Below are 11,852 nucleotides of genomic sequence, written 5' to 3'. Positions count from 1 at the left end.
AAACTGATGCTCCCGGATGACATGCAGAACAAGACCCAAAATCGATGTCTGACCCCATTTTTTATAGCCTTGTCAATTGACCCAGCCCTCTGGGCTTTTGCTGTGTTATCACTGTATTCTTTCTTGAAGGTTGATTGCCGTTGTTCTCTTGTTGTTCTGGGGCGAATTCTTGTTGTTTTGGAATTTTATCTGTCTGCATTCTTCAGCCAGTGGCCAGCTGGTGTTTTCCTTTTTCACAGACACACACACACCCATTCTCTCACACACACAGCATACAAAGGTTGAACACTTATGTCAAGTTACAAAGCAATACAAAATGGAGTTTAAGACAAGGCAAAACTCAAGAAAATATATAAGATTAAAAGCAATAAGCAATAAGTCTATGTTTATAACATAAGAAGACCTTCTACAGCGAGCTAGAGGAGGGAAAGCATTCTCAGGGAGGCCAGAAGAAACGTTTCAAGGACTCTCTCAAGTCATCCTTGAAACATTTCAACATTGACCCAAGATCTTGGGAAGATCTTGCTCATGATTGTTCCACCTGGCGAAGCCTCATCTATAGCTGAGCTACAGTCTCTGAGTGGAGAAGAGCTGCTGAGGCACAGCAGAAGTGCAAACAGTGTAAATATAGTAACAGCAGCACGTCCACTGTTGATCAAGCAATGCAAAGTGGCATCTCTTGCTTAGTGTGCCACAGACAGTTCAATGCATAGATTGGCCTGATCAGCCACTAATGTGCGCACAGAAACCAAAGCAACCAGTGATGTCATAGATTCATAGATGCTAGGGTTGGAAGGAACCTCAACAGATAATCGAGTCTGACCACCTGCCTAGGCAGGAAAGAGTACTGGGGTCAGATGACCCCAGCCAGATGCCTGTCCAGCCTTCTCTTAAAGACCCCCAAGGTGGGGGAGAGCACCAGCTCTCTTGGAAGCCCATTCCAAATTTTGGCCACCCTTACCGTGAAGAAGTTTTTCCTGATATCTAGCCTAAATCTGCTCTCTGTCAGTTTGTGACCATTGCTCCTTGTTACTCCAAGAGGCACCTGGGCGAACAGGACATTTCTGATCCCTTGCTACGTCCCCCAAATGAATTTGTAGGCGGCCACAAGATCACCTCTTGGGGTCATGGTCATCTTCGAATTTGAAGGAGAAACAACACAGCACAACACTTCCTGTCCCATTTGCTCCCCTCCTCCACCTAGTGTTGCTGCTGTTTCTGGCCACCCTGGGGGCCAGGGGGAGCTCCAGAGCTGCTCATGTGCCAGTTCAACTGGGCTGTGTGGAGATCTGAGCTTGGCTGGGCTCAGAAGCAGATCTGGGATTTTACAAAGGGAGCAACCAGCACTGCAGGTGTGTCTGCACAAGCTTCCCTGCCCAGCACACCCCATGCTACACCGGGGTGGGCAGACAAAAGCATCAGTTGGGGAATTTTTTAAGTCCCCAAAGCAGAATGTACACTCATGTGACTGATATTGCCTAGCACTCCCTGAAGAAACAGCTTACAGTCCAAGGGAGTCCAAGTATAACCCAAGACAGACAGGATAGGCTGCACATTCCCTAAGACCATTTTTTTAGATAATAAATATAGGACAAGAATTTAAAAGTAGAATAAGAACTTAATAGCACCCCTGAAAACCAACCCCCACCATCCAAAAATACAACTGGAGAGAAGAGAGAGTTATGTCTAAGTGAAGTGGTTGTTAATTACCCTAACATCTTTCTCTGTGGCAACAAGCTACTCTCAATACATACATATGCATACCATCATATCTTCCTTTTAACTCTAACTGTATCAAATTTATTCTATAATTAAAAAATGCCTAGAGTAAGGAAGAAGGGCTACATTAAAAATATGGCAACTTTTAAAGGTTGGGGGAGAGCAGCTAGAAGAACGTGAGCGATCCTTAACCAGCATTAAAAAATGGGGGAATTTGTGGAAACTGGAGCTGAAATTATGCAAATGGAATTCAATTTATTTGGAAAAGGATCTAAAAAGCCTTTTCTACGTCCAGTTTGATTTATGAGGAGCATAATTTATTTAGCTTGTAGCAGACACCAGAATCACTTGATATATTAATATGCATCTTGAATGCACTCCTTTGCATGTGAATTGTGATATCTTTTGCCTTCAGATATCTGACAGTAATTAACTCTTTATTCAATGAAATCTCCTCCCCTCTCTTTCTTCTTCTGCATTTTGGAGTAAAGCCTATCAGGTTCTGAGGTCAGCCAATTTCTGTATTAGTCAATAGGAAGTAGGGGTATTCAGAGTCCCACTGCATTATGAACATTGGGTATATTTTCTCTTTCTGATGCAAATGCATAAGGTATGCAAGTGTATTTTTATGCTTTACATATTGTGCTACAGTAAGCGAAGCCATTTTTTTTTAACAGCAAGCTAACCAGTGACAGAGGCAAAGCAAAGTGAGTAGGCACAGGACCTTCTCTTTCCACCCATGTTAACAAGAGTTTTTATGTAGTTGACATGACTTAACATCTTGCAGTAATGTTCTTCAAAATCCAGGCAGCCCTTAAAGAGACATTAGGGAGGCTCAGTTTACAGCCCAAGTCACCAGGAGGATCTCATGTCTCTGCTAATAAGACTCTAAACTTTATGGCTTCTCATGGGTCTTTTAAAAGCAGTAATGAATTTAAATTCCATCTACCAGGCACAAAATGTGAGATGTTTTATGCAGTCTTCTTCTTCTAAACTTGGACCACTTTTACATGAAGCATGACACTGGAAGGAAATATCCTTATCTGTACATCAATAATCACACTTTTAGAAATAAGGAATATTTCATACTCAAAAAATAATATTAAAAATATAGCATGGCATTCCCCTCCCCCCCCCTTTAAATCTCATTTTAACACATACTAGACTGACCTCAGTTTTGGGAGAATCACTCAGCTGATTCTAAATATAGCATCACATCTACCCATAAATGGGACTGAAGGGGCAGTAGCCTTCCTTTGAGATAGAAATTATTTTTGTTTTCCTCAGCCAGAGCTTGCTAAGCTGGGTAAGGCTGTTCTTCCTCTCTGCTTTGCCATTTTTATTCTCACTGGGTAAGTATATTTTCATTTAAAAAAAATTCTCAGTAAGGAAGGAAATGAAAGAATGTTTACAAGTGTCTGTACAAAATATAAAGGAAAATGAGGAACATCATAATATACAATTATTTATGAAAGAAAATATCAGATTAGAGGGAAAATATGGCATGTTTTAGTCTGATTGCCAATTATATTTTATTTATTTTTAATCACTTCTTTGGATCTAGACAAATTACATTGTACTCATCTATAGAAATATGGGTATCCATGTTTCCTTATTGAAAATATAGTGCTCTTTCTTGTTCTCTATTCTCAAAAAAAGGAAAAAAAACATAATTTTGTCCTGAATAGAAATATAATGTAATTAGGACACAAAAAACTCTATTTTATTTTCATCCTTTTCGCATAACTAGCAAAAACCATTTAGTTTGGAATAAAAATTGATGTATTTGGAACACAAAGTCCTATGCTATTTGTTGTCAGTCATATTTTTAAGTACATGTCTTTAAAAGACAGTTTTCTGATTGTTGTTATTGCTTTGTGCTGCTTGATGTGTTTTGTGCCTCCTGAAAATTCCAGCTAAATACCACTGATAGAGCCTTTAGAAATTGCACTCATGTTCTTGAAACTATGCCTGCTAGAAAGAGATAGTGAAATTGGATGATTGCGCCTAAGAACCAATGAAAGCCCCATAATGAAGGATAATAGAGATTGGAATGGTTGGAAGCAACTACCTTTCACTATCTCACTGTTTCATATTCTTTGCCATTCAGTTAACAGGATATGGTGCATTAGAATGTGAGGGAAATCTCCAAACTTGATGGAACGCGTGTACTGCAAATCTGTTGTGTATGCAAACAGTTAGGATGATAACATTTTGGGTGAATGTGGATATTTATGGGCCAAGTTCATCCCATGCATAAGTGGCTTCAGCAGAACTGGACTCTTTCTAGAAGTCAGAAAAAATGTTTATAAAACCCTTTCAGGAAGATGAACAAGTTTGTGCTGTCCCTGGGATGTATTTTGCCTGGTTATGACTAATGTACACAGAGTCAAAAAGACTCCAAAAGAAGTAAAAAAGAAGACTCAAGAAGAGTCAAAAAGTGCCTCCTCATCTCCTTGTCACCTACAAAACAGCCAGGTAGATCCCTGCTCCAGGCAGTCAAGGGAATACAGAAACTATGTCCTTCTACTCCCAAATTTAGTGCCTGAATGCGGTTGGGGAGAGGACCTAGGAGGCAGAACCATGGCTTCTACTTACATGCTGGCAAGCAGAGTGGGATGTCCGCAGCAAGAGGATAGTGTCCCCATGAAGTAATGCAGAAGTCCTTGTACACAGCATTCCTGTAGGACAGGAAAGTCTCACCTTCCCAGGGTGAGACGAGCTGCATCCACACTGCCCTTTACTGTGGACTATGTGCAATCTGTGCAATCTAAACCAAGAACATTTTCATTATGAGGAAATATTTATATTTAGTTCTTTAATGCACATGTATTCATTCAATGATGTTAGTATTTGGAAAGTTGAACAACAAATGGGAAGTGATAAAGATCCATAAATTCAGATCCTACCCTGAGTAATTATCTCCTGACTATGATGTCCAGAAAGCATATATAATCATTGGTCCTTACACAAGGTTTCCATCAAGATCACATTGTAAGTTCTGCCTAAGTGACTATATGCTAGAATTTCTAACAGATTTTCCTATCTAGCTGTAAATTACTTGCTGTCACCTGTCTGAAGTAAAAGGAATTTCTGTGAAATAGACATTAGAATTCAATGGTAATTTAGGCCACCTGGACTTGAAGATAACCTGTTGCTATAATGGCCAAATATTAAGGGATTCACCATACCATTGGTATATAAAATGGAAAAAAACTGTGTGTTGGGGGGAGGGGGAGTTGGAATCAGAATGAGCAAATTCTACCCTCAGCTAAGAGGAAAATAACAAACCATCTAACCATTAGGCTGTAGGACCCCAGGAACCATAGAACAGCCTCTGGCAAAGTATGCATATCATAAAAGCCATGATAAGCCCAAAGTAACAATATGTACAAAATGTACAATATGTACAAAAGCAAAAGAGCAAGTTATACTGATCTTTTAACAGGAGTCAGAAGATAGCATTCAGCCAGAGCAGGGGGGACCCTGCCAATTTCTGGATTTGTATAGCTGGACAAGGACAGAGAAAGTACAGTGTGTGTCATACAGCATTAGAGATAGGAAAGAGAGACCTTCTTATTCTAAGCCATGGGAATGCAAGTTATCTGCCTGTAGTGAGCACAATCTTCTTCAAGTCAGGCCTAAATGATCAGTTTCTTGGTAAAGTGCATGTGCTTTGCGACTGTGGGAATGAACTAATTAGAATTATTGCTGGTCCTCTAAATCTTAAATTAAGTCACTCATTCGACTAGCTAGGTCAAATTAGCTTATATCTAACTCTGGCTTCTTTGCTCATGAAAGCACCCTTGCTTCTTGATTATTGTTCAGAACATTGGTAAGAGTCTGTGTGCAACTTGGCCTTTGAACTCTGCCTTTTCCTCCTTATTGCTTGATTGACTACTCAAGATATACACTCTACCAAATAAGTACATACATGGAAGCACTATCTGTCTGATGGACTCAAATGATAAAATTAGTGTGCTCGGTATAATTACGATTTAAAGTTAATAAATCAAATGAGCTCTCTTGTATACCAGTATTTAGATTCTATACTCTTGTGGTCAGGGATCAAGTCTTTGTGTTTGTACAATGACACCAGTGACAGAATTTTGGTCCTTATGCTGATCTTGGATGAGGAGGATGATGACGATGAATTGTTTGCCCTACTGTACCAGTAGATTTCCACCTGGAGACTGGATATAGAATGTGAGACTAAATCAGGGATCACATAATACCCTAGAACTCTACATTTCCATGCAAACAATGAGGAAAATTAATGGGACTTATGTGGAAGAGGTTTAAGAGCAACTTGACATTCAGATCATATTTTATAACAAACAACTTCTTACAGAGAACATGGCAGCCCATCTTCTCTTCACCCCAAACCTATTCGGTGACATTGTGCAGCATTAATTTTAATGGGGCCAAGAATTCACACTTATCTCTTCTCACTGATCTTAAATGATAGGCTGTGCAGCCCTGTTGGGTGTTAAATATGTACTCCATAAGCATTGTGGTAATTATGCAGTGATGTTATTGCATTTGAACTGGTGCCAGCCAGCAGCTCCCCTCTGTGATAACAGAAGGCTAAATGAATCTAGCTTCTAACAGGCCCTGTTAATTACCTCTATTGAGGATCTGCATTAAAGTTGATCAGCCATTTGTGTCTATATTCTATATAAAGTGGACAAACATTTAAGTATCTGAACTCAAATTCTGGGAAAATCTAGAAATGGATTTATTCATAATAAATGGAAAGAGAATCATGTTTGAAAAATAGTTTTATATTTTAAATTGAGAATTATGTACTGCAAATAGCAAAAATTATGTATAAGGTCTTTAGTTTTGGGTGCCGTACTTTAAGAAATATGTGGATAACTTTGAGTGGGGCCAGAGGAGGGCCACTTGTATGGTTAAGGGTCTGCAGGCTAAGCCCTATGAGGAGAGACTGAGGGACCTGGATGTCTTCAGCCTCTGCAAGAGAAGGCTGAGAGGTGATCTTGTGGCTGCTTACAAATTCATTAGGGGGGCAGCAAGGAATTGGAGATGCTCTGCTCACCAGGGCACCTCTTGGGGTAGCTAGGAACCATGGTCACAAACTGACAGAAAGCAGATTTAGGCTGGACAGCAGAAGAACTTCACGGTAAGGGGAGCCAGACTCTGGAATGGGCTTCCAAGGGAGGTGGTGCTCCTACCTTGGAGGACCCCTACCTTGGAGGTCTTTAAGAGAAGGCTGGATAGGCATCTGGCTGGGGTCATCTGACCCTAGCACTCTTTCTTGCCTAAGGCAGTGTGTTGGACTCGATGATCTGTTGAGGTCCCTTCCAACCATAGCACCTATGAATCTATGAATCTATAAATGAAAATTGCCTGGAATTTGGTGTATCCAACAGCATGGACCTGGTTCTAAAGTCCCTCTGCATTTTATCTCAGAGAGAGTTACATGCTGAGAAAGAATGGAAGATTGGGTTCATAACATGGATTGAGTTGGTATATTTGATAAACAGTTGGTATAACAGTTTACCTGGGCCTAATAGACCCTGAAAGAAGAAACGGATAACACATAATACTGGGTTGCCAGGTGTTTTCAGGTGTGTACATGAAAGGATCTTTGAGCTTCCCTTTCTGAACCTTCAGTTTAGTAAAGGAAGTAGGTATAAAGAGAGAGAGGGAGGCAGCAGCTGGAAGGGGGAAACACAGTATTGTTTACTGTCTATTTAAGGAATGACCTGGAACAGGTCACTTGTTGTGTAACTTGTAGACATAATGGTTAGATAGGGGGGCAAGTTTATTATTTAATCTCGGTGTATGCCAGATTTCTTTAACAAGTTTTTGACACACATGCTATTTTTTTGAAAAGTTCTAGCTCCTGGATTTACAGGGTGATATGAGCTTCCCAGCTTTCTTTAAAACGATTCTAGTCCTCATGGCTATAGAGAAAGTTTAGAAAATATGACTAACACTCACTTTTGTTCAGATCCCCTTGCATTATACTCTGTATATGCAATAAAATTGCCTACTTGTGGTGTCTACATGACAGTTTGGCAAATACTTAATTGTCATTTACTAAAACTGAAGACCTTAATAAAGAACAGCATTTGTAGGTCCTAGTATGAGGGCAGTGAGAGAAAGGCATGATTCCCTTTCTTTTCTTGTATGACTCAAAAAGAGACAATTATTTTTTACTCCTCTATGCAGAGAAAGGAGGAGGCCCCATGGCCACACACCTGTTTTTGCACCAGCTTGTGGAGCATGACCAATAGGTTTACTTCACAAAGGAATATATTACCAGTATCTGGCATGTTCCCATTTCACTCCAGGGGGTCCTTCCTAATATACTGGGAGTTTATCCAGCTAAGGGCCTGGGATTTGGCCCAATGTGCTTTAGAAATGTTATACAGAGGAATTGCTTTAATCATCACTGAAATGCAACCACCTCTGTTGGGAAATGTGGCAGTTATTCAACTGCTTACAGCTCTTCCTCAACTATCTAAGGCAGCAGGATAGGAAGTGAAGAATCCCATATCCTATTAAAATTGCAAAGGGAATTTAGGTAGACAGACTGTAATTACACAAACAGGCATTTAGTAAGGACCTGGGTGGTATCCTTGTTGATTTTACAAAAAAAAAAGATGTCATTACATTTCTAAAACACAAATGGACGCTCCTCTATCAGTACAGTGGCTCGTTTAACACCATGCTTGGGAATTATTTCAGGCTGGGAAGAGTGCCACCTACTGAATATCACAACCCAAAGGTGTGATTTTGTTTTGTGTGTGCTTTGGCACCGCTGAATTATGTTCCCTCTAAATTGCAGCTTCTTTGCACAGTGGAGTTTTCTGCTGCAGAGGAAAACCCTGGTGTAAAAGAATTCCCGCCAATTTGTAGCTTTCTTTGCAGGGTGCATTTCTTTGTTGCAGCACAGAAATGCTCATTGCAAAGAGTTCCCGTCATTCGTATTCTAATTCGAGCCCCATTATTGGCTTGCGTGAAATTATTCACACATGGCGGCTGGCGATTGGCTTGCTAGCCGTATAAAAAGCTTGAGTGGTTTCCGCCCAAGTTGGAGGACTCCACGAACACCAGGAGGAGGAGACTTCACGCTGTGTGAAGATCTCTAAGCGCTGCGGAACCTATTGGACCCAGTGCATTTCAAGCAGGCAACAGGGGTCTGATCAGCCTCTAGCCTCTCCCCATCACCGAGCGCAAACCTCGACGTATCCCTCTCCCTGCGCCCTGCGCGCACAACTTCCACGGAGCCTAGCAAACTTCGTGTGAGTCTATTCAGAGCACAAGTTCCACGGAGCCTAGCAAACTTCGTGTGAGTTCAAGTACTTTCTTCGGTTGGCACGATGGGCTCGTGGTTTAGAGCCTCCAACCGGATGGGCTAGAAGAATGTTCACGGGAAGGAACTCTAGTCTGCCTCTCTTCTTTTCTATCTGTAACTGCATCTCAAGCAAGTTTTCCTGCCTGCACCGCGACCATCTTTGGTGTAAGTAAATAATCTTAAATCAATCATTATGCGTCCGTGCCTAATTCCAGCGTGTCGCCTGTTCTCTCCGACCCAGCGTGCCCGGGCTGCTGGCCACAGCCTGCGCAGCGCGAAAAAGGGCCCGGACCACTCCCGGCCCACACACTGAACATCAATACCACTTTCCGGCAGCATCCTAGAAGTTCCTGGTTGCTCTCCCATCTGAATACTGATCGAGTTCTGCCATGCTAACCTAGTGAGGTCACAGCATGAGATGACTATATTAATCAGATATAACTTTTTGTGATGGATAAGTGACATTACTTATATATAGTTAGTTAAAAATGCTTCAGCAAGTACATTTGTTGGGAAAGCATCACAGAGGTTTGAAAGCCCTGGTTAAATGTGAATATCATTATTTACTTTACAGGAAAAGACTGTAGGAGGTTGAATTATGTCATCAAAGCCATTGCCATTTTACCAAAGGAGGCATAAACACTTTGATCAGTCATATCGCAACATTGAGACAAGATACTTGCTCCAAGAATATTCAGCAAGAAGGTATGTACCACACAGTTCATGCAGTATAGAGATATTTCTCTTCTAGTGTAACTCATTTAAAAATGTAGAACTCTTTTAAAAGAAAAAATAAAGAATTTATATTGAATTTTGATTTTCTTAGAGCATAGGTTCTCAACTCCTTTTCATGTTGCTATTCCTTTATGCCATATGGATCTACATGTGCTATTAGCAGGGAGCAATAAAATCTGGTGCATATTGCACTAGAGTTTATTGCTCCTGGGTGCCATGTTTTCATGATCTGGGGGGCCAGCCTATCAGTCCAGGGGTGCTCCAATCCACCTCAGTGTGCTGCAGAAGGGCTGACTGGGGCATGACGTTGCGTCAGTGCGGAGCTAGCCAGCAAGCAGCCCCTGCACAGAAAGACACTTGTGTCCCAGCCAGCCCCATCAGAGCCTACACAATGGGCATTGCTGCACACTGAAGAACTCCACTGAAGAACAGTACTAGTATTTACAAGTATTAACCTATCGTGAAGTTAATTAGCTTACTGCGGCCTAATAGGGCTGCACTTGTAGACATGGAGACTTTACTGCAGAGCTAATTAGGCAGCTCCTCAGTAAATATCTCATGTAGCTATGTCCCCCCACCATGACTATCCCAGATATAGCTGTGATCCCTTCTCTATTTAGTGTCACGGGTTGGTCACAATCCATCAGCACCTATTCATTACATCTAGTTTGAAAATTCTGGCCTTAAAACAGAGCTTTGAGTTTGAAAATGTCACTCTAATTTTAAGAAAAGTATTTGCTATAGATTGTATCTAGGTATGTGGACAGTTTTTAGTTCTACCTGAACTCTATACCTTGAGGATGTTCACTGCCCTGAAGTGCGTTATTTGAAGTTGCGGTCACTGGGAGTTTTTGCTTTTACTTTACATCTTCATTTCTCCTTTATTTGAGATTCTCTTCTCTCATTGTATTGCAAGGAGTATTGAAAATCCTATTGCATGCGTGTGGGAGTTTCCCTCTCTCTCTGTGTTACTGCAGCTATTGAAATAAACTCTGGGTATGGACAGGTGAAACAACTATACTGAATAAAAAGGGAATTTTTTAGTGCTTGAGCTGACCCATTGTAACTGTTTTGGGTGAAATTCTAAGGTAGATTAGGTGGGGAATGTTTTGTGAAAGCCATGAAATATCCCATTTAGAAAACTGTATGGTTCTGGTCACTGATGTTAAAAAAAATGAATTTAAATTGAAACAGGTACAAAGAGGGGTGGTTGTGGTGACTAGGGAAATGGAGAACCTATATTCTGAGAGGAGACAAAAGAGTGATGTATTTAGCTTAGCAAAATCAAGGTTGAGAAGACATATGATCACTGTTTATAAATACATTGGTTGGGGTGATAATTGGGGAGAGAAGAGCTATTTAAGCTAAAGAACAATATTGGCACAATATAACATGGCTAGATCTGGTCAGGAGCAAATTTAGATTAGAATTTATTTATTTATTTATTAGATTTATATATTTTTTCCTACAAAGGCTCAGGGCGGTTTGCAGGAAAAGACAGCAAAATTACATATAAAAGCAAATGGAATTGGCGTACACCTCATGGAAGGGAGGGGCCATTACCAAGAAGGATTATACCTCCATTGCTCGAGACTGTAAGGGGGCTGTTAGGAAGGCTAAGGTGGACACAGAACTGGGATTAGCAACCCAGATCAAAGACAACAAGAAGTCCTTTTTTAAATACATAGGGAATAAAAAGAAGGCACCAGGTAACATGGGGCCCCTGCAGGACACACTTGGCAATCTGGTGGTTGCACCAGATGACAAAGATGATCTCTTTAACAAATTCTTTGCCTCCATATTTCTGAGCAGGGACTGGGACATCCCCCCACCACCAGAATCCCGGACAAACTCAGGAGAGGCACAGCCGGGCCCAGGGTCAGAGAGGACCTGGTCAGGGAACTTCTGGTGGGACTGGACGTCTTCAAATCGGCAGGTCCAGATGATCTCCACCCAAGGGTGCTAAGGGAATTGGCAGAGGACATTGTAGGACTGCTGGCACAGCTCTACGAGCACTTGTGGTGCTCTGGCAAGGTGCCAGAGGACTGGAAAAGGGCCAATGTGGTCCCCA

At 41.2% G+C, this 11,852-nt stretch overlaps 1 protein-coding gene across 3 annotated transcripts in view; it reads left to right on the top strand.

The window, feature by feature from the left end:
- The first annotated feature begins 2,957 nt into the window (after window positions 1-2,957).
- The window catches only part of MYOM2 (myomesin 2), a 155,277-nt gene continuing 146,382 nt past the window's right edge, over window positions 2,958-11,852 (top strand). For all 3 annotated transcript variants that reach the window (XM_025206341.1, XM_025206340.1, XM_006025526.2), the window contains exons 1-2: window positions 2,958-3,071; window positions 9,621-9,751. In XM_025206341.1, the coding sequence (XP_025062126.1) occupies window positions 9,645-9,751 (107 nt within the window). In that variant the 5' untranslated portion in view covers window positions 2,958-3,071; window positions 9,621-9,644. The remainder of the gene's footprint in view (window positions 3,072-9,620; window positions 9,752-11,852) is intronic.

Source organism: Alligator sinensis, unplaced genomic scaffold (assembly GCF_000455745.1).
Source record: "Alligator sinensis unplaced genomic scaffold, ASM45574v1 scaffold52_1, whole genome shotgun sequence".
NCBI lineage: Eukaryota > Metazoa > Chordata > Crocodylia > Alligatoridae > Alligator > Alligator sinensis.
Note: the sequence above shows the minus strand (reverse complement) of the source record. Positions and strands in the feature narration are given on the sequence as shown.